The sequence below is a fragment of the Scleropages formosus genome, chromosome 8 (assembly GCF_900964775.1).
Source record: "Scleropages formosus chromosome 8, fSclFor1.1, whole genome shotgun sequence".
Lineage (NCBI taxonomy): Eukaryota > Metazoa > Chordata > Actinopteri > Osteoglossiformes > Osteoglossidae > Scleropages > Scleropages formosus.
Window position 1 is genome coordinate 15,939,574 of NC_041813.1, and position 22,463 is coordinate 15,962,036.

General features: G+C 50.7%; 1 protein-coding gene across 2 annotated transcripts in view; it reads right to left on the minus strand.

Moving 5' to 3' along the window:
• The window catches only part of olfm2a (olfactomedin 2a), a 34,644-nt gene extending 20,952 nt beyond the window's left edge, over window positions 1-13,692 (minus strand). For both annotated transcript variants that reach the window (XM_029254194.1, XM_029254193.1), the window contains exon 1: window positions 13,322-13,692. In XM_029254194.1, coding sequence (XP_029110027.1) covers window positions 13,322-13,378 — 57 coding nt within the window. In that variant the 5' untranslated portion in view covers window positions 13,379-13,692. The remainder of the gene's footprint in view (window positions 1-13,321) is intronic.
• Between the last annotated feature and the right edge of the window lie 8,771 nt (window positions 13,693-22,463).

The following is a 22,463-nucleotide window of genomic DNA, read 5'->3' on the forward strand; positions in this document are numbered from 1 at the left end:
CTGTACAGTACACTCCAGTGCCAGCAAGCGGTGTTACGCTCTTGGTTTGATTTGCCACATTTGGAATCAATGTTTTTTTTTTTTTGCATCAACTATAAATTTTCTTTAGAGCAGCTTGTCACTGTGAGCACAGTTGAAGATAATGGCCCTGACATATTCCCCTCTTTGCTTGTTAATAAATTACAGTGGTCAGAGGTTAAATATGACTTGTCGAGTGCTCATCTCATTGGTCAATTTGCATATGTGCGGAAAGGCTGTGCACCCCTCGCTGAAACACTGTTTATATTAGCTCATCATCATGTCTTCTTCACCTCCCTGACCTCCCGTGTGCAGAAGCAGTCTTCATTGGCACCCTCCTCACATACACACCAGCTGGGCAATGAGGGACAAATCCTGCACATCACGCACACACACACACGCACCCCAGATAACAGTAAAACACTGTTCACAGCACATTATCTATGGGTCTCTGGTAGCGTTTTCTAGGTATTGACAAATGCTACGGTAAAGGAGGAGACTCTCTTGGGTCACATGTGGGAGAGAATGGACCTGACACACAGCCTGGGAAGCAACACGATACGATATCCGCCTGCCTTGAAAATGGATTCTGCCTTTCGAGGAGAGGAACCTTGAAAATCCCTTCTGAAGTCAAAATGGCAGTACTGAAAATCACTTAATTATGCGGAGAAGTGCCTGAATTTGCGTTCTGTTGTGGAGCTCCCCATCACTCGCAGTTCACAACGAAAGTAAAAATTCTGTCGTATTCATACACCAGAATATTCCCAGCGCGTAGATGCGCTGCTTCCTCGCAGAAGAGCGCTCATCTGAAACACTGCCATTTGGTCGCTTCCATTTCTCTGGTCATAAATAGAAAGCGGATGTTGACATTTGGCTCGTTGCTCCTATATTTAGCCGGGTGGCTTCGGGGCACGTGCTCAGCAAACTAATGTTGGCATTTTAAGCATTGCTATTGATGATGGAGAGCGTCGCCCGTGTGCTTCCTCACTGAAACAAACACCAGGATTTCCTTGTTCTCAGCCACACAAATGTGCTACTACTTCGTTAACACTGTTAATTTATGAAGAAAAATATTACACCCTTGCTGTGCTGCCAGAAAAAACAACAACAGTTGAAAATATGTTATTTACAAAACTATGAAATGACTGATTTCAGTCAGAGCAGTTTTGTGGGGGGTTCTGTTATTAGCAGAAGGACATGTGGTTGAAGCACCCAAGTCGACATGACCAACCGCTCCATTACCCTGAACGATCATAATCTCGACTCATCTACCGCTCCGGACTCAAGTCAAGTGCTCGTGTAGGAACGTCAGCCTAGAGGCCATGGCGGAACAACAGTTGAGTGTTGGTAGGACACTGCTTCAGAGTGAACACGCACACACTGCCGCATGGGCTGACAAGCTATATTAGCAGGGTTGCGTGGCTGGTGCAGCACAAACACAGTAACGGTCCCCACCGTCTGCCCCCCCTCCATCGCCCCCCTTCCCGCTCCTGCAGAGGAGCGGCTGCCTCGGAGCCAAGGAGAACTGGCACGGCGTCTCGAAGCCCCTGCTGCGGCCTGCGGGTATAGCGTCCCGCTATTTCTGTCCACGGAGAACGAGCTTCGCGTGTTCATTAACTATTTTACACAGACACACACAGGACCGCTATAACACTAAACGGACACACACTGACTCACTCATGCACACAGATGTGTTCATTTTAATCGCGCACAGAGATGGCACCACTTAGTCTGTTCATGCGCACAAACACACGTGCGCAAGTGACTGAAGGTAGTGCCACTAAGACTCTTCCCTCCCTTCCTTCCCTCCTTCCTTCCTTCCTTCCTTCCCACCCCTCTTTCCTTCTTCAATCAGCACCTCTGCATTGAGGAGAACCACTTAAAGATGACTGTGAGCCAAGTTCTCTCCGAGACCGACCGATCGCTTGTCTGGATAGCTTCTGCCTCCTGGGAAATGTGGAAAAAAATACAGAGGGTGGAAATAAACAATACCAAGCATCCTAAAATTAAAATGCCAGAGAGGAGCTGAGACGGAGGACTGGGCCAGGATGAGACGAGGCTCAATACGAAGAGATGCTCGGCGGTAAACGGCTCTTGCAACACAGGACAGATGCTGTTTGGAGGACATCCAAAAGCAAACGCAATAGACGGCGGTATTCGTTCGGCGGATTCGCAACCAAAAGAACTTTAAGTCATTCATACACGAACATGTAAATCCAGATTAATTCTCATCTACAGGAGCAACTTCCGACAGCCACTGTGGAACGGGCTGCGGCCCCTCCCGTCGCCCAGTGGTGGCGCCAAAGCACTTTCGAACCAGGAGACGTTCACAGGCGCGGTGTGGGGTACCAGCCGCCAAAGCAAATGTGTAGTGTGGATTTAAACGCAGATGTCGGGAAGCACAGAGTACCGAAGGACCGCTCCCAACCTCAACACAGTGTCCCGGAGGGTAGCGGGAGGGGACGAGACGCTGGTTGAGAGGGTCTCCGATGCGGCCCCACCCATCAGCACAACATGGGTTAAATCCCGTATTCTCTGTAGCAGCCTCTCCGAGAAAAAGTGGCCAATATTAACTCGTCCCGAGTACACTGGCTTTGCACGCCTAGCAGTACTAGCGGCAGGACACCTGCCTGGCCTACAAATGGACTGGGCTTCCAAAGAGCAGAAACCTGTGAGCCCCTGGAGCTATAAGTCGATACCGTCAATACGTGCGACAATAATGGGATTATTGCAACGCCACCTATCCAGGATGGCCACCGCTCTCCAGTGTTCCAACCGAAAACTCAAGAAGACGGTCCCACGAGTGCCCCCTCGGGGTTCGGGTGACAGCTCCTCATTCTCATCTCCGTCCTGTTAGGGGGTGGGGGATGGGCTGGCTATTATAACAGCGGGAGACCTCCTCAGCATCTCCTTCAGCTTCTCCGTCTGCCTCCAATCTCTGCAGAAGGTGCTTACTGCCGGGCCAGATCGGTGTGCCGATGCGCCGCAGCTTGATTGGATTTTACCGCTTCGAAACTGTGTCACAAAGAGAAATGGAGATCATCGCTAGCCGATAACGGCGTAATTATTTCATCAAACAAAATAAACCGTTCCATCGGTGGCATGTCCCACTGCACTCAGCCTGGAGAAATAAACCCGTTGTTCCGTGGTCTGTGCGTAAGGGTACGGGCAATAGGTCACCCGTTATACTCTTCGATTCTTCCAAATACGCAGATCGGCTTTTTTTTTCCCCCCCCTTTCCTTTTTAAGAGAGCCACACATTCTACAATCATGAGCGATTAATGTGATGACCAGCGTGGAGGTCTACTCCTTTCTGAAAAAATCAAGATCAAAATAAGAGCTCACATAGCGGGGCATTGTTTCCATAGCAGCCACCTTGGCCGTTTACACTAACCCTACAGTTAAGGGTGGGAGCAAAACGACAGACTTATTTATTTATTTAGCCAATGTTTTTCTCCAAAGTGCCTTACAACATTAAGTCCGCACACTAAGCGGTTTGTACCGATTTACCCATTTACTGAGCCGAGTCATTTTTACCGTATCAATTCAGGGTGAGTACCCTGCTCAAGGGTACCGCAACAGGAGTGGGCATTTGAACCTGGGTCCCTCAAGCGCAAGACAGCAGCTCTAACCACTACGCCATTTACTGCCCCGTCCCTTTGCCATGTTCACCACAGTCTGGATGGGTGTGTTTGCTTGATAAGCATTATGGCGTACGTGTGTGCGCGTGAGCGAGAAAGAGCTCCCCCCGTCCCTCTCCCTCCTCATTTGAGTCCATCTTTATTCTTCCGCTCCCTCTGTGTTTCTGTCCTTTGTTCTTCTGTTTCATGCACAGCATTGCACGGAGCTGCAGAGAGGGTGGTTGCTTTACATTTTGCTTTGAAAGTGTCCCCTGCGTAAACAGAGATCCCCGTATCCGTCCATCAGCCCACCCGCCCTCCACGTTCCATCAAGCGTCTTCAATTGGTAGCTGCACCACGTCCCCTCTCCAGCTGCTCGTTCACTGCGGTTCTGGTTCGACGGCAACTGAAGGGGCGTCGGGTGCGCCAGGAGGAGCCTCAATCCAGCGGACGAACCGCTGGAGACACGTGTGTCCGACGCAAGCCTCGTCCTTGGTCAGCTGCTAAGCAAGTCCATAGGCGGCGGTAACCTTACGACTGGAGTTGTTCGTTGCTCACTTTAGCTGTGGTTCATGTCACCGGCCGTTTCAAAAGATAAACGGTGGGTTCGGGATCCATCCCTCGTGCCGACGGAAGAACGTGCACGTTCCAGGGCCGGAAGCGTGACATCAGCCTCCTCCCTTTGACCTCAGCGGTCCCTCAATACACAGAGGCACAAACCAGGCTCTCTGACTCATCCCCTCTCTCTGTCTCACACACACACGCTCAGGCTTAAGGAGAAGCCGGGGCCACAGGAGTGTTCATTCGGGGCACGTGCACAGCAGGCAGCTTCAGGGGAAAATCATAGGTGTTGTGTGAGATAAAGCTAAAGAAGTGCTTCCTCTCGCATAATCTGTCCTAGGGAAGCGATGAGTTCCCATGCCACGGTGTAGCTGTGTCATATAGGGGCATGGCTCACTGGGGGGAAGTGACCTGATGTGGGTGTGGTTCGTCCTGGAGGCGGGAGCGGCTCGCTCTCGTTACGGTCTGGTGCGGGTGCGGCCGGGTAGAGCGATGCCCTGGATCTTCTCGTCCAAAACCGACCCACCAAACACCTTCAACTGAGAAATTCACGAGGCGCCCTCTTGTAGAACGCTTAGATTCCACAGCCACGGTCTCTCGCAGAGTAACGTCCACAGAAGATGTAAAACATTAATGAGGCAGTAATTTAATCACATCGCAGTGTTTGGAATACAAATCATGTAAAGTCCTGCTGCGATTCATTATTAAACACTTTTGGTCTAAAGCACAAATGAGCTGGGGCACCGAACATCTCGCGGCACCGCGTCCCTCGGCGAGGTTTTCACACCGCTTCAGGCCTGCAGCACGCCGCTCGCCAAGGCGTTCGGGGGGTTAACCTGGGGCCAGCGAGAAGTGTGAGGTAACAAAGGGCCATTGAGGGCCGTGTGTGAACGAAGGCCGCCGAGCATCTGGATGGGGCGAGCGCGCTCAGCGAAGAGGACAAGAAGACGGTAGATAGCTCGAGGTTGGAGGAGACGGAAGAGACGGCGACCATCCGGCTGCGTCGCATGGTTCGGGGGGGACTGTGCAGCGAGGGAGGACACTGCTCTTACTTGTCACGTATGGAAGGAGAGCGTGCCACGGCGCCTGCGCCTCTCTGCCGATGTTCATTACAGATAAAAAGAAACTCGCGCTATGGATTCCGGTTCTGTTGAGAAAAGACGCTCCTTGCAAGAACAATGGAAGGCTGGGCTGGGGTTTTGATTGGCTGAGCAACCCGCCCCCCCTCCCCCGGTGGCCCAACCCACCTGAACGAGAGCGTCTCTGCTCTACAGTGCGCTCACAGATACTCAAAAACGAACGCGCGACCGCTTAGTAACACGCGGACACCTGCAGTCTGTGAAACGGCATCGTGCTGAATGAGCCAAAGAGCCGAGCGTGCGTGTACGCGTTCCCCCGCATCTACGTTTTGCGAGCGTCGCTGTGGGCGTTTGCGGCGAGAGACCGTCTGCTGCGTGTGCGTCCGTGCACATGCGTGTTCGCAGCTGATCTGGGCGCGCGTTGTGCGTTTCTGCCGCGTTCCGTGTGCGTTTCAGCATTCCGTGAAGTGCGCTGCAGCAGCTTCTGTACGCTTTGTCATTTCGGCAGTACCGTACCCGACCGATTGCGTGCGCGCCGCGGCGGTTTCAGCCGGCTCCGAGATGACAGCGTTTAAGCATGTACGTGCCTCCGTGCCCATCTCGAGAGATGGACGATACCGTACACCTCCGTAACACATGAATATTTCACGTCTACATGTAGGGGAACGAGCAAGAGCTCCTCTCTGAAGAACGGCCTTCCGTTATTAACCAATAATGGAAATATTCGAACAGCGACGCAGTCGTTCCAAGAGGTCTTTGGTTGAGACGAGCCCAGCGTTGGGCTGCCCTCGACTCCAGAGAACACGGTCATAATGTTCCGTTTCTACGACCTCCGCAGCCCAGCAACGTTCAACCGCACCCTGCTCCAACCCGTTACCAGTAATGCCTCTTAATTCCTCGAGGGGGAGACGCTGTTTATCCAGTCTCTCCCCCTTCCTGCCCCGTACGCTCACGTTCAATAATGATACGTAGCGGAGAGGACAGATCATCCCACCGGTGCAAGACCAGCGAGCATCCGCACGTGCGAAGTCCTCCTTCGCGGTCTCGACCTCATTCGTTCCCATCGGGCCGCACCATGGATCCGGTGCAACGACCCGGCTCCCAGCCCCCGGGCGTGGCGAGGGGATCGGAGCGCAGGAGCCCGGGACGTCTAATTATGCACAGGCCTTCTTCATTACAAAGGCTATGATAATAAGCGTGTGGGCAGAAAAAAGCACGCGCCCTTCCCTGGCTTACAAAGCCTCCGTCTTCCTCCATCTTCACAGACACACTAAAAAACAAGCCCGCGGTTCGAGCAACTGAGCAAGGCACGTATGGAAGAGAATATAACACGAGTGTGCCCATGTGGTTAACAGCACCGGCGCTATGGGTTTGAAGCCCATAGGCAATGTTTCAGAGCACATGGAAATCCTTGAGGTGTCACCTTGTGACCCCAGCTCCAAGGTCAGTCAAGTAAAGCTCTTCCCGGTCACGCACTCAACGAGCAGATACGGGCGAAGTCCTCAGAAAGCAAAACTAAAGGTTCCCACACTTCAGGGGAGGAGAAGGAAAGACAGAGTAGCAAACGCTCAGCAACTCCGCAGGACGGCCTACAAAACAGTGCCCCCACCCCCATGCCCACCCACACAATATCTGTCACAGAGGAGATGTCCGGGGGCTTCTGGGATACCTGCCATCTTCAATCCACTCCTGTTTAACGGGAACGACGAGGATGAGGAGGACACACGACTTCCATCCAGCGAATTCCTGAAGAGACATCAGCCCGTGGCCGCTTCTTAGGCCGCAGTGAGATGAATCAACAAATGCCAATGTAAGCAGAGGGAGCAAATGCAACCAGGTGATTTCCACCAGAGCTCGTATTACAGTACATAAATAATCCATTAGCAAGCAACAAATGACCAACAGTTGATTCGTTGCAACTGTACAGGTCATTTTAATGTAACAGGTAAACAGGCTGTTGTTTCATACTTTAAATGCACCATGTGTACATGGTATCACGTCCTGTGGAACTACACAGCTAAAGGAAGTCACCTTCACGTTAACTAAATGCGGCTGATGAGACCTGTCCACACACACCCATAGGCACTTTCACACAAACCAACGAACAAGCGTGCGCGCGCACACACACACACTGAATTTCATCCCAGCAAAACAGGGCGCAAGGCTGGAGGGGGAGGGGGACACACCCAGGACGGGACGCCAGTCCATCGCAAGGCACCCTAAGCAGGACTCGAACCCCAGACCCACCGGAAAGCAGGACCCGGTCCAACCCACTGCGCCACCGCAGCCCCCCGGACAAGCACATGATGGGTATAAATAAAAAACGACTCCTTTGCTCTCCGTCGTCCATGGAATCAAACCGAGGTGTCTCTTCAGCAGCCAACCAGCACTGCAGTGTGTAGGAGAGAGCAGCCTCCTCTACACCGAGAGACAGAGCTGGGAGAGACTCCTCCACACTTCCCTTTTGGTTCTCTCTCGGAGCGTCTCACTGTGGCTCTCCGTCGCTCTTCACCCATATGGTTTCTCCCACTGCAATTCTTTACCACCGTGTTCCAGTGTGGTTTCCCCCACTGTGGGGTTTTTTTTTTTTTTAACAACTGTACACCTGTGTGGTTTCTCCAACTCTCTCAAGAGATGCGTTTACTGCTTCCGTGTCACCAGGTATAGGAATCACAATGCACTCAGCCCCCCAGGTGGATGGCTTCGTATTCCAAGGCGGAGCTTGGGGCAGCCCTGCCATATTTATATTCCAATCTTCTGCAAAGAAATCCACATTGCTGGGCTCATGAAAGATTCATGGAGCGCAGGAAAGCAAGGTCGTACAAAAAACTGCTCATGAGGTAGAAACCGCAATGCAAAGGAGACACAGCATCCTGTCTCACACCAGTGGGGATTCTCAGCCTTGCTCTGTAGTTTTAGTGCAGGGTAACACGGTGCGAGTGAGCGTGCGTCTTCGTATCTGTTTACAGGGCGTGGTGGGCTGCTTGCGAGACAAACTGCTGAGTGTCAGTTTTTGTAGGAAATTTTGCTGACTGTCCATGCGATTGAGTCAGATCTCTGCAAATGAGAGCGTGTGTTTGAGTGCATGCTTGCATCCGCACGTGTGTGTATTGGCGATGCAGATGGCCATGTGTGTACTGCGATGCAGGCATGGCAACACAGCGATGGAAGCAGTGGGAAAGATGGCGTTTGTCACTTGTGGATCGCACAGTTTAATACAGGGAGGATGTACAGATTTCTGGGAGATTTTGACACGCCGCAAGATGACGCGTCCCCACGCAGAAGTTACACCTCTGTTCCTCTGCCTCGAAGGGAGACGCGCGGAGGCCAGATTGCATTAAAACTTCTATTAGTAATATTTCCTCCTTATGAGGGGTTCTTAACAACAGGTCCATTAAGAGACAAAGCCAAGCACAGCATTTCATGCTAATAAAGGGATAAAAATTAAATAAATAAGAGAAAAAGTCCATTAGAATGTGGTTAAAATAATAGACAGGATATTACAGCCAATTGCAATGTGTGTGAAAGTGGCAGGGAGTCCATTTAGCCACCTAGATTATTTTAAAAAGGAGAAAGCACCTTTTCAAAGGGCACGCGCTCAATTCAATGTCCCTCCGTCCGCCGAAGTACCAAACAAAACACGCAAGCCACAGTTAAGCCATTACTGCTCAGCACCACCCTGCTAAATGACATGAAAAAGTGAAGCTCATCCTTTATTTCACAATGAGATGTTTCCCCATATGCCCTTCTCCTCACCTCCTCCTGACCAGCGTCACTGGGGTAACCAGCCGCATGTGCGAAAACAAAAAATCCTAATATTTGGAGTAAGGAAAAAAACTTCATTGCAACCTCACACGAATCAAGTTTCACTGCCGAGCACTGATTTGTGTCAGCACTCAGGAGACCCAACGAACCGGGGGCGAGCTCAGTGATGGGATGACCACAAACCGTCGCAAGATGGGCCCACCTGGAGACCGAATCAGGCTTAAATAACGTGTCAGAACAGAACTTGCCCAGACTAAGTGGAGCTTTTCCCAGCTCACTGGAACATAAACTCTAAATAGATACACACCCCCAAACACACACACAAACAAAACAGTCAAAACAAACTGACATTTGGTGTGGAGACAGGGAAACGTTTAGGCGACGCACGCGTATCTGCCTATACAGCCCAAGTGAGAGACAGACACGCACACACACGGCAAGATAGAGGTGATGAATACGTGGAATGTGTGTGGGTAGTGCACGGTTTCGTTTTTGAGACTGCACGTGTTGTCGCGGGTGTGTGTGTGCGTTCACCTGAAGTACACGGGAGGCAAATGCAGGTGTTTTGGTGTGTTTTCTCTGAGACGCCTGTTCGTAACATAGACCCTTCCCATCTGAGGGAGCTTCTAGGTTCCAAGTGTAGCGTTGGAGCATCAAGCCCAGGGTCCAACAAGACAGGGCAAGAGTTCCAGGAAAGCAGTAGGACCCACTTTCCCCTCTCAACTCCGCCTCTCACGCTTCCATGGCGATGAGTTTGATCAGGTCCTGCAGGCTCTGCATTGTCAAGAGTCTCTGCTCGTTGCCCTCTATCTTCCCACAAACACTGGCGCCATTGCCGTCCTCTCCAAAATGCCGTCTACACAGCACACATTCTCACATTCACACACACTAGGTGAGCTGCCCTGTAGCCAAGAGGAAGGCTTCTTCCTTCAGCTGCCAGACACCCTTTTCCAGAAGAGGAGAAACAGAACAAAGACCAAGTCAGATACATCCTCTGCTGCACCCAACCTGATACCCAACCGTTCACCGAGATATGCCTCATCACATACGCTAACCAGCTCTGAGCTCAGAGTCTCGCTGACAGACTCAGTAAAACCAAAGTAACCGTAGTGAGTATGGTACAAAAATCACCTCTACTGGTATGCCTGTGCAGGAACACGTAACGGGAGAAAGAGACTTGATTCCCCTTCATCTAATAGTGCTTAATTCCCCTGGCTGGGCAAAGATAAAATAAAGATTTAAATCATAAATACCTCTTATTCCCACGCTCACTCAGCCAGATCAAAACTCCTGTTTCTGAGCACTCCAGCTTTCATTCATATTCTTTGCTCGAAGGCATTCATTAAATAATTATATCTCAATCAATACTGACGACCATGTCTCAGCAACACCTGATTAAGGCCTACAGACAATTTGGAAGACTCAATTAGACGTGTCCTCTGTCGCGGGCGTTCTGAAGCCAAAGGGGGTTGGGTGGTGCAGGTCACGCTGCAGTTAACGAACAGGACCGTTAACATCTAGTCCAAATTGGAGAGCTTCCATCATATTCCCAGCAAGATTTACATCCTGGAGCCCCGCTGCTTTCATTTACTTAATTCTCAGACGGGACGGCCGTGGGACAGCTTGTCCTTTTGGCGCGGAAAGTTCCCGAGCGACCTCCCATGCCATTTAACCGCTTCAACCACGGGGTGATGACGTCTCACTTTGTGTTTTTTTCCTTTCACCAACTCGCAGGCTGCAGATGACTTCCGTAGCGACAGCAGCTCCGCTCACGGGAAGTGCCAGCTATGCAAGGTGCTCTGGATGGCCACATCTTTGGAGAAGTAAATTATGTACTGTAAGGGCGGCCGTAAAATTACGTGGCGTGACGTGCATTTCCCATATGCACTGGTGTACCTGTAGAACTGGGACAAGAAGCCCCCGTTGACAGCAGTACAATCAGGGAACAATACAGCACAAACTGGAAAGATGATTGTCCATCTCGTGCCTGATTGCACAAGCACCAGGTCAGCTGATTGTCCTGCTGCGCCCTGATTTGACAGGAGGTGCCTTAACCAACACATTAGCTCTCCCGATGTCTTCCACTGACGCAGCTTTCTCCAGTAATGTCAGCAGCACTGGTCAGGGAGTCTTGACTCCTTCGTCCAAGACACCCATTTGCCACATCAGGCTCAACCGTTCAGTCTGACCTCATGTAACCCTCTCAAATTCTCACTCGCGTGACCTTTCAATGACCTTCCCATTGCAGAGGCACATAGGAAAGCCCCTCAGTCCTTCTTCTCGAGTCACATCGCATCGCTTACTCACTCATGTCCATCCCAGGGAGGAACACGCATGTCTCCCTTGTGTTCAGCTCTTCACTGGTAGGAGGCAGACAGAGCTGTGAAAAAGCGTGAACATCTGATAGTCCCTCAAGGCCAATAATGAACTATTTGTGGAAAGATGGCGTGACCCTCATCTGCGCTGCTCGTATGGAGAGCTGCACAATACACACCGTTCAATGGACCCTTCATACAACAGGTTTCTTGGGAGCCTTGAGCTACCGTACCAATGGCGAGTAAGATACCGCAAAAGCTTCGGAACTGTTTATAGGACAGAGCTGCTAGGATTAAGGAAGTTCTGCGCACGCCCATCAAACCTGAATGGGCTTTCCATCGTACTGTGGAATCACAGAGCAGAATGACTCGAGTAGGAGACCCACAAAAAGAGGTGTCTTTCAGGATCGGCCACAGAAGAGCCAATGCAGAGCGTGAGCTTCGCTCCCTCAGCCTCAGAGATCAACCTCAACGGGGGGCAGCACAACATTTCATCTGGGCAACAGCAAAAAAGACAAACAACCCAGATGTTGACCTTTCAACTCAACCCTGCCTGCGAGGAAGTTCTCCATCCCTAATCCAAAAAATACACCACAAGAAACCATCAGAGGACAAGAGGATAATGTCCTCCGGCAAGGTGTCCAAAATGAGATGGAAAAACAAAACCAACAGAAAGAGAAGCAAACGCCGGGCGACACGTCAGCCGGCGTTAGTGCTAAAAGCAGGCTGTGGTTCTTCCTGCCTGCTCACACTGGCAGCTGCTTTGGTTCTTGACACGACGGCGAAACACAACCTCATGATCCCGTTTTGCTGTGCCAAAATAAATGTAATTTTTCTACTAATCTTCTCAACATACAAGTTAGCAAAAGGGTTGTAGAGGAAAGTGTTTGGTCTTCTTGGAGAACTTCCGCAACCAAGTGAATTTAAACGTTTACTCGCCGAAAACAAAGGTTGTGCTAAAAAAGCTCCTCCACAATGGATATTTCGTGGGTGACGCTTCGCTTCAAAGAACAAATGAAGAAAAATTAAGCGGCATCAGACAGGAATCGCGATCCTTCATCTCACACAAGGAGGACAAACCACGTTGGAAACAACGCAAAGCAGAACAGGCCTGCTGACAAATGTACAGCTCTGCATGGAGACATGCTGTGTGGTCTCTCGGTCAGTATGGGGAACAGTCCTGTGAGGTCTCGGTCAACGACGAACAGTCCTATTACGTCTCGGTCAATATGGGGAACAATCCCGCGAGGTCTCGGTCAGACTGCGGAACAGTCCTTTGAAGTTTCAGTCAATATGGAGAACAGTCCTGCGAGTTTTCATTCAATATGTGGAAGAGTCAATACGGGCAACAACCCTGTGAGGTCTCAGTCAGTATGAAAAACAGTGCTACATAGTCTCAGTCAGAGTGTGGAACATGGTCAAGGTCAGAATATTAATGAGCATGGTAAAATCATGTCCTTCAGGGTCAAAAAGTCAGCGTGGTACACAGTCCCGATCTCAATCTCAGTCTCAGACTCTCACTTACTGGAGACACAACTGGCACTGGCCCTGCACACTCACTGCCACACTGTGGAAACCCTGTAGCAAAATCGAGTTCCCTTTAACTGTCCCTCCACCCAGTAGTACCCACCAGGGCAGCGCGCGCTGCCCCCCGCGCGGGGAAAAACGGTCTCACTCCGGTCACCAGCGAATGACAACGGAAAACACGCAAATAAAGACAAACCAAATAAGATGATAAAACCAACCAAGCACTTTTCCTCGCTGCAACTTGCAGCAGCAGCAGCACCACCACCACGTCTCTCGCACATCTCAGTGTCAGAGGCGCAATATAATATATACTACATCATTTCATTTGTGTTCGCGTTCGATCATCATGATCACATTCACGTCCAGGTCCGAATTAACCCCGAACGCTCAACAAGAATAAGCACACGAGACGAGTGGATGATGAGAGGGCTCTTACCTCGCAGGGCCCCCCCGCCAGCACGAGCAGCACCAGGAGGTCCCTGAAGAGCCGCATCCTCTCCGAATGACCGCACGGAACGGCGCTGCGCGGCTCGGGCGGCCGGGAACGCGCTTCGGGGGCGGGTTCTCACAGCACACCCTCCGCTCCCGCCGCTCCGACGCGCCTCATAGCCCGCGATCCGCCGGGTACCTCCCGACGCCGGCGCTCCTATCGCAGCCCCGCGGCGGCGACGAGAACAGTCGCTCCGATGCGCGGCTTCTGCTGGAGCAAAAAGAAGGAGTGAGAGAGAGAGAGAGAGGAGCGCTAAAGCTGCGGCTCACGGAACACAGAGCGCGTGTGTGGAGCGTGCTGTGTGCGATGAAGAGAGAGAGAGCGAGGGAGGGACCAGCATCGCAGAGGTTGGAAGGTGATGAGAGATGGCCGCCCTGGCAGGATCCTGCCGCTGGGGGCAGCACATGGACACAAACTCACGAGGCCTTGGAGAAGGAAAAGCTGGAGAGTGGTGGATCTGAGGTCACCGTCCCAGTCTGAGCATCCCAGTCCGAACCCCAGCACTAGGAACATTACCAATCGGAGCCCCATTTCTAACCCCAGTCCTAGCTCCGGTCTAAATCCCAGTCCCAGCCTCAATTCTAGTCCCAGCCTCAGCCCACGGTAGGCTGGGTCGGTGCCCTACTAGTGAGGCTTTTTTGAAACCTTCCTTATGTCTCTTCAGCCCGTGTAGGGAGGAGCTGCTTTTTTTGCTGCAGCTAGAAAATTATCCGCATGTAAACTGTAGTTTTCTATTCTGACAAGGAATTGTCAGAAGCAAAAGCAATGATGTAATTTTTGGCAAATCAGGCAGCAGACACTGGCATGTGCTGCAGGAACAGTAACCAATGGTCCAGCAGCCTCATCAGTGATCTCCTTCAGGAAGGAAGTCACTGCACCACCCACCTCTTTCCCAAAGTGAGAAGCCCTGAGTTACCAGGGTCAGAGGGATTTATGGTGGCACAGTGAGTAGCACTGCTGTCTCACAGCACCTGGGTGGTGCGAGAGAACGTGGGTTCGATCCCTGCTCAGTCTGTGTGGAGTTTGTGTGTTCTCCCTGTGTCTGCATGGGTTTCCTCCCGCAGTCCAAAGACATGTTCAGGTTCCCTCATAGTGTGTGAGTGTCATGGAGTGAGTGTGTTTCACTGATGTATGGATGAGTAACCCAGTGTAAGTCACCTTGGTGAATAGGGTGTGTGTGGGCTAGTAATGCTACATAGTATCCATTGTAAGTTGCTTTGGAGAAAAGCATCTGCTAAGTGAATAAATGTATGAGTACTCTGTTAGCAAATACCAAGTCAGCTGGATGTTCTCATCCAATGGAGAAGATGTTTTCTCGTGACATCCTGCAGCCAGAGAGCAGAGCTGAAGACTTTTAGATCCTTCTGGGCATCTCCATCCCCCTCTTCCTGCTTTTCTTCATCTCCCTTTTGGTGGTCCACATGGCTAAACTCTGCAAAGAGTCTGAGGCTGCTGGTCTCCAGGAGGTGGGCGGCAGTGGGTGTGAAGTGTGTGAGGGATTCCCCAGTGGAGCTGGTGCGTGGGAGATGTATGGAATGAGCCACACACAGACACATAATAACCCCCCACACTAACACACAGCTTCAATTGTGCCACCCAGTGCTGACATGTGCTCTCCGTTTTTTAAAGAAATATTTTGCAAAAGCTTGAGCTGCGTCTTTCCACATAACCATTTTCAGAACCTTAAAGTAAAGCATTTTCCGCGTCTTTGCTTTCTTCTGCTATTAGGCTACATTAGGAACAACGTTATTGACATTTCTGGGAAAACAGAGAGCCTTTGTTCAGACACGCGGTGACTGACTTGTGTGTGAGTGTGAGAGAGAAAGCACTTGTCAGTGGTTCACTCATGTGTGAGACAGCAACTTCTTCTCGCGCGTGACTCTGTGGAAAGAGGACTCGTCTGTGACATAGAGGGAGAAAGTAGTAGTGTGTGTGTGTGTGCGCATGCATGCGTGTGTGTATCTGTACTAAAACTCAGCGAGCCAGATGGGAGTAGTTGTATTGACCGTCTGTTGCCAACCCCATCATTGTATTGATTTTCAGTTTTCTGGAGCTCATTGTCTTTAAAAGAATTGGAAAGAGAGGAAAATGCAGAAACAACCAGTCCTGTCGAGCTCTGCTCTAATGGAGAGTCCAGCATCTTGGGCTGGGGAAGCAGGGAGAGCATCTCTCCCCAGTGGCCATACGTACAGTGATAAGGTCTCTCCAGACAGGAAAATGGTAAAGCAAGAAGATCTCTTGAGGCTGGAAAGTTTTACAGTCAGAAGGTCTTTTCAGCCAGAAAAGTGGTATGGTGAGAAGGTCTCTCGACACAGGAAAGTGGTCCAGCAAGGCCTCTCCAGGCAGAAAAGTGGTACAGCAAGAAGGTCTCCCCAAGCAGGAAAGTGGTACACTCAGAAGGTCTCTCCAGGCAGGAAAGTGATCCAGCAAGGTCTCTCCAGGTAGAAACACAGTACAGTAAGAAGATCTCTCGAGGCATAAAAGTGGTACGGTGAGAATGCATCCCTGAAGCCAAAACTGGGTCCAGAGAGTGATCAAGTCTCTCCTTGGAGAATGTAGATGCAGGCTAACAGTGTCAGGAAAAGCACAAGGTCTCTCCCAATTTGAGAGAAAGTTTCCAGTGGAGGCAATGTCCCATGATGATGTGATCAATATTGCCCATTCCTCGTTTCAAAACATGCTCCACCATCACAGGACCACTGCACAGTCAGAGAGCTATCCTGAAACGAGCTGCCTGGACCTCACAGAGGTCCCCCACCAAGACAAGCTGTACTAGCACACTGTTTGCTACCGTGCTGCCAGATGAAAGTGTGGTGCAGGGGGGCCGGGGGAGTTCTGAACCCGCTGCACTACATTGAGAAAATGAGAGGCTCTACCAGATGGACATGCATTACAGCACTCCAAATGTGGGGGGAAAAAAACAAAATTTCCAGCGTCAATTTTTGAGCATCTGCAAATTATAGTTCTAATGCAAGCAATCTTTCTTAAGTGACAGATTCTGATATTATTTCAAGGGTCTCAGTTTGTCAGGTGGAATCCATAAGGACACCTAGATTTTTTTGCACATGCTGTGCAGCTGCTTAAATTCAATTGTAAGATTAAAAAGCGTTTTCTTTAAGAGAAAGAAGAATCCAATCAAAGCCTAATCTACTTATATTTGGCATGAGAACATAGGAAATATTCAGTTCATTTCAAAATTGCATCAGATTTGGCAACCGTATGTATCTATTAATTTATATCTGCACAGAAGTGACAGCAGCAGTGGTGTAACACAAGGTAATTGTGGTAGCAGGGACAGTTCTCTCAGGTAGTGATGACAGCAGCAGTGTAAAAATGGGTTATTGTTGCAGTACTGGCCATTTGAGGCGTGTGAATTCGGGTTTTAAACAGCCTTGCCACACCAGGTACACCAGGCAGCTGTGCTATCAATACCTGCTGGTAACCACGGAGACTGGCAAACGGTGGAAAGATGCTTGTCGAAAGGTGGTGAGCGGGCTGCAACAGGCTCCCCGCGGAGTTAAAGCGGGAAGCATCAGCGGCCTCCGTGCCGACAAGCCGCGCTTTCCCCCGTTCCGTACGAGACCTGGCTGATCTCTTCACAGCCCAAACACTAGATCAGAAATACACTGAAAAACACACTTGCATACAGATGGCAAGACCAGTCAGGTCTCCAGTACAGTGGTGGAGCGTTAACTACATTCATACAGGCGGCACATTTGTGTTCATGCGGAATCCTCTGCAAGGTCTCCTGCTTAGCTTTCATGTTTGTTAAATTGGATGAGAGGAAGACTGGCAGGGCTCGAGATGGGAAAACGCATTTCAGGTCGTCTCTGGAGACATGAAGCTGTCTGTTGGCTGCCTCTGCTTTCCTCTTACGGTTCTTTATGCTGAATGTTCCTGTTCCTTTGAAACGGAAATGTGCCTGTGACTGTTACACGGTAAGAGTCCAGGGATCGTGACTGAATTCTGACTGGGAAGTGGGGAGGTGATCACAGACAAAGAGTGATGACCTGAAGGCTGTTGGTTCAAACCCTCAGAAAAAGCCCCTATACCTTTGGGCACAGAAACCGGAACTTAAAGTGCTCCTGAAAAAATAGTGTGTTGTATAGGTGAGAAAAATCATATGTCTCTTTGAATAAGTTTAAGGATGTAGTATAGTAGCAAAAACAATGATCATAATTTATTAATTATTCATTATGTGTAATGCAGAGTCTATCCTAGAAGCATGGGGTGTGCAGCAGGGAAATCTCTGTCTCACACAAACACACACACACAGACACACACACGTACTCAGTTACACACTAGGGGCAATTTGGAGTCACCAGTTCACCTGAAACACATGTCTTTGGAGCTTGGAGGAAACCGGAGATTGAATCCTACATCTGAACCAACAGCCAAGAAGCTGGGAGGCACTGGGACTACCTAATGCTGCCAATAATAATAATAATAATTATAATAAAAATAATAATAGGTCACTCCTGATAAAAAAGACTGTTGGAATGGGATTAGATGAAGACGGGGTGCCGGTGAAGGAGAAGTCGGTGTGATGTGGCCAACAGAGAAATGCCCTTGCAGTGTTTCTTCTGTCGCTATGACCCCTGAACCCCGCACCTTGACACAGACAATAAAGTATGTGTGATGTGTCTGGGCTTGGCAGGGACCCCAGAGGTTGCCATGACAACGGCAACGAGCTGGCCATGGGCAGAGCAATAGATATGAGTGGAATCAGTGACAAGAATCGGCAGTTTGTACTTTGCTCCCTCTGTCATGGGGGGTTGGGGGGGGGGGTGAGACAAAGACAGTGAGAGAGAGAGAGTGAGAAAGAGACAGACAGAGAGATTAGACAGGGCGACAGAATGCAGAAAGACAGGTACCATTTGGTGTGAATGAGGATTAGAGCGAGGATGGGGGCAGGAGGATTATCCCAGTCTTGTTAATCCTGTGATCCACAAGTGCGCGGCCGGGGTTGACAGATTACAGCATCCACATTAGCAGCTACTGACTGGATTAGACCCACGGGGAGAAATACGCTCCTCCTGCTGCCCCAAAATCTCCAGCTCCAACCAGGGCTCTGACGGCAGGGCTGCCGCGAGAATCAGAAACCTTGGGGATGTCTGTGAAAGCAGCCGCCTTTACGTAATTAACACGGGGGAGGGATGGACATTAGGAACAGCCCCGACTGGCGCGTGCGCCGCACCGTTACGACGAACTCCCAGTCGTCACCGATGGCTTAACTGAACTGGGATGGACGTATCTCAGCGAGGGCTACGCCTCTGGGAGTGGTCTGGAACCACACTCAGCGTGTCCTCCTGGACTGAGAACAGGGCAGCAGGCTTGCACTTGAAAGCATCCTCACCGAGTCTGTGCGTACGCCTGTATGTTGATGTGTGTGCGGATGGCCGACTCTTGCGAAGAGAGGAGTGTGGATTCAGCACTTCTGCGGGGAGATGGCAGCACAGGGGGGCTGCTCTGTATTCTCCGTCTGCGCTGCGGAAATGCGTCCCGCTGAAAACGTGCGCCTGGACACGGCCCAGGGTGGACACGCAGATTTAATAAATCAACGGTTCACTGTGCAGGCGACCGCCACGGGGACCGCAGCAAACACAGAGGTGGGCCTGTGGCCCTGGCTCTCCGTCCTCGGTCTCACAAACACACACACACACACACACACACACACGCGCACACACACTCTCTCCCCAGGCACTGTCTCGCTGACTAGATGAGTTTCCTCTGATTGATTCCAGTCACAGAGCACAAGGTGAGCAAAGCCGTCGCTCTGAAGCCGCAGCCATGGTAATAAAGAAATGACTGTCAAAGAAATAATTCAGGGAAGTGTTTTATATGTAAAAGACGGGGAGGAGGGAAGCGGAATTGAATCCGTGAGAAAATGAGGGCAGGAAAGACAGCTCCCAACGGAGTCACTGACAAGGGCTCCTCTGTGTTTGAGGAAAATAGAAAGTAATTGCAGTGATCAAAAGCTGCAAAGACGACTCACACACGTAGAAATACAGCCCTGCACACACACATACTCGCACGCAGGCTAATATATGACGTTACACTATAATTACATACCGTGAAAGCTTTAACCTTGTCCTTATCTATCCTTTTAAATCCAATTAAGAAAAAAAAAAATGGAGAAAATAGAAAAAAAACTAAACAATTAATTCAAAACTGTTATATATAATAATCTTGTGCATCCCTCATATTCCAGAATCTAAGCTCAACTGGAATCTTCCTAACAAGTGCAACTGCATAAATAAAACACTCCTTTCACAATGGAGGTAAATTAAAAACAATATGTGTTTCAGAACAGGGGGCGCGGTGGGTTGGACCGGGTCCTGTTCTCCGGTGGGTCTGGGGTCGAGTCCCGCTTGGGGTGCTTTGTCACGGACTGGCGTCCCGTCCTGGGTGTGTCCCCTCCCCCTCCAGCCTTACGCCCTGTGTTGCTGGGTTAGGCTCCGGTTCCCCGCTACCCGGTATAGGACAAGCAGGTCAGAAAGTGTGTGTGTGTGTGTTTCAGAGCTGAACCTTCACCTCCCTGCTATTTGCGCTGCTCATTCCAAGCTGTCCATCGCCCTCTGTCACTGTTCCGAGAGTCTGACCGGCAGTCCCCCTTGGCCCCTCGAGTGGCGGTCCACTAGGCAGGAGAGCCACCCTTAAGGCCGACATGTTTTTATTACAAAGTGAAAAAGCAATTTGCTCTGCCACGCAAACGCATGCTTGGCTACGCTGAATAATTGCGCGGCAACTGAAGAAAAAGAAGCGTTCCCCTTTACTAATGGAAGCCCGGGGGATGGGGTGCGCATCTGTGTACTTGCGTGCGTTTCGCGTGTGGCTCAGGCTATACCCGGTTATTAACTGAGGACAGCGAGGTCTCCGTGGTCCCGTGTTCGGATCTCCGGCAGAACCCGGCGAGCATCGAGCTCCTGCTCAGTGAGCAGGAATTAAAACTAACCTGGTGGATGAAGGAATCATATGGTTCAGAGGTGGTACTGGTGAGCTGTCAACTACTCCACGTGTCCAGTGCTTCCAACGGTGCTACGATCTGCTGGAACCTGAGACCCCCTGCAGCCCCCGTCATCAAAACTGTGAACATATTGTAACGACCCACGTTACTGATTTAATGTAAATAGTTGCATTATATGGGGTGCGGTGGCGCAGTGGGTTGGACCACAGTCCTGCTCTCCGGTGGGTCTGGGGTTCAAGTCCCGCTTGGGGTGCCTTGTGACGGGCTGGCGTCCCGTCCTGGGTGTGTTCCCTCCCCCTCTGGCCTTACGCCCTGTGTTGCCGGGTAGGCTCCGGTTCCCCGTGACCCCGTATGGGACGAGCGGTGCTGAAAGTGTGTGTGTGTGTGTGTGTGTGTGTGTGTGTAGTTGCATTATGGGAAATCTGTAAATAATGTCTGTAACTGCTGGGGCCACTTCGGAGGGAAATGGTGGGTTGACTGTGTCTGCCAGTATGTTGAGAGAGAGCCTGGGGTGCTAAGGCAGGTTAGGAAAGCTGGCTGTAAGCGCAGGTCTTGGAGGAAAAGGGGTCCTCGGACCGAGAGCATTATTTCCCTTGAGCTGGTGTTCGAATAAATCGTTCCTTATGAACGCTGCTTCCGCGTCCTTCTTCGCCCCATCCAAACCCATGGCGCTGCGCGCCACAATATACACTTCTCCGCACACCTCTCTTTCACACACCAGCTGTCCATCTGAAATGAAGCTGCAGCGCAAGTCTGAGGACAGGAATCCTAAGTAATGTCGTTGCCGTGGCGGCAGGTAGCAGGTATCGGAGTCCGCCACCCATCTGGATCGTTTGTCCCGGGCTGCGCTAATGAGCAGCTGTCCGCCATCACTATTTATGAGACCCACGTCTCCCGTACACAAACCAGGTGGCTATTAGTACCATCCACACCAGCGCAGCCCAGGAATTAAGCAGGCAGAGACACAGCTGCGCTCGCGCACGCACGCACGCACGCACGCCATGTACACACTTAGCAGGTTTAGCCCGCGACGGAGGCCCGCGCAGTGTGGCACAGGTGCCGGCGCATGCAGATGGCGGGATCTGCTCCACCCGGTCCTGCCTCGCCGTGCCGCCTTTCATCTTACCTGTGCAATCTGGCACCTGGGAAAGTTCAAGGAAAACACTTTTGATCATCGCAGGTGACGTACGGGGACGAGCGATCCGCGAGATGGATTTGTGATTTCGGAGCGCGCGCGTCTGGGGACGAAGACGGAGAGACAAATAACTCGCAGGCAGCTCTCCCCGCGTCTCTTACATTGTGATTAATTCACGAGTACAGCACGCAAATGCTTTGAGGAGTTTAAGGCGCAGCTTCACTTTTGAGCGAAACCGAGCAATTAAACTATCGACTAAAGTGAGAAAGCAGCGAGAAGAGGAGCGACCCGGAGTCTCGCAGACGCGATGCGTCAAAGTTTCCAACACTAAAAGGTGCCAGCAAAGCACGTTTGCTTGGATTCCAAGATGCACATTTTTGGAGAAGTTGCGTAAGAGGAGCGTGTGCATGTTTGTGTGTGTGTCTCTGTGTGTTTGTGGTACACATGAGACAAATGGAAGACGCTGGAGATTCTCTCTCTCTCTCCAGCATTTAGCAAATTGTTCAACCCTCCTTTCATTAAGTTCCTGGAAACTCTTTAGGGAGAGAGCTGCAAGGATGAAAGAGTATTTTTGTCATTCGTTTTACCCAAAATCCTTCATGAATTGAAACGGTTCTTATGTGTTTGTTGGTTTGTCTCTGGTGCGCGACCTGACGGACGCGTCACGGATTTCCCACGTCCGCATCACGCATCCTCTTTCTTTTGGTGCGTGTCATGCTCCTTCCCCTCTCCACAAGCACTTGCCCACGTTCTGTTGTGGTATTCTCGGATTTATATCCTTTTTTAGCGTAACGCTTTCTCGCTCTCTCCACAAAGAACTTCTTTTGAACTCAGCAATTTTCAGTCATTTCTCATTAAACTTTCATGCAGTTTAATTGTGGCTCCTTTTTATAAATTCCCTTCGTATAAAGAGCGTTCTTTCCGATAATGGCGAACGGAAGAGTTTCGTTGGCACGCTCTGACATTCAATATTTCTATCTGGTCTT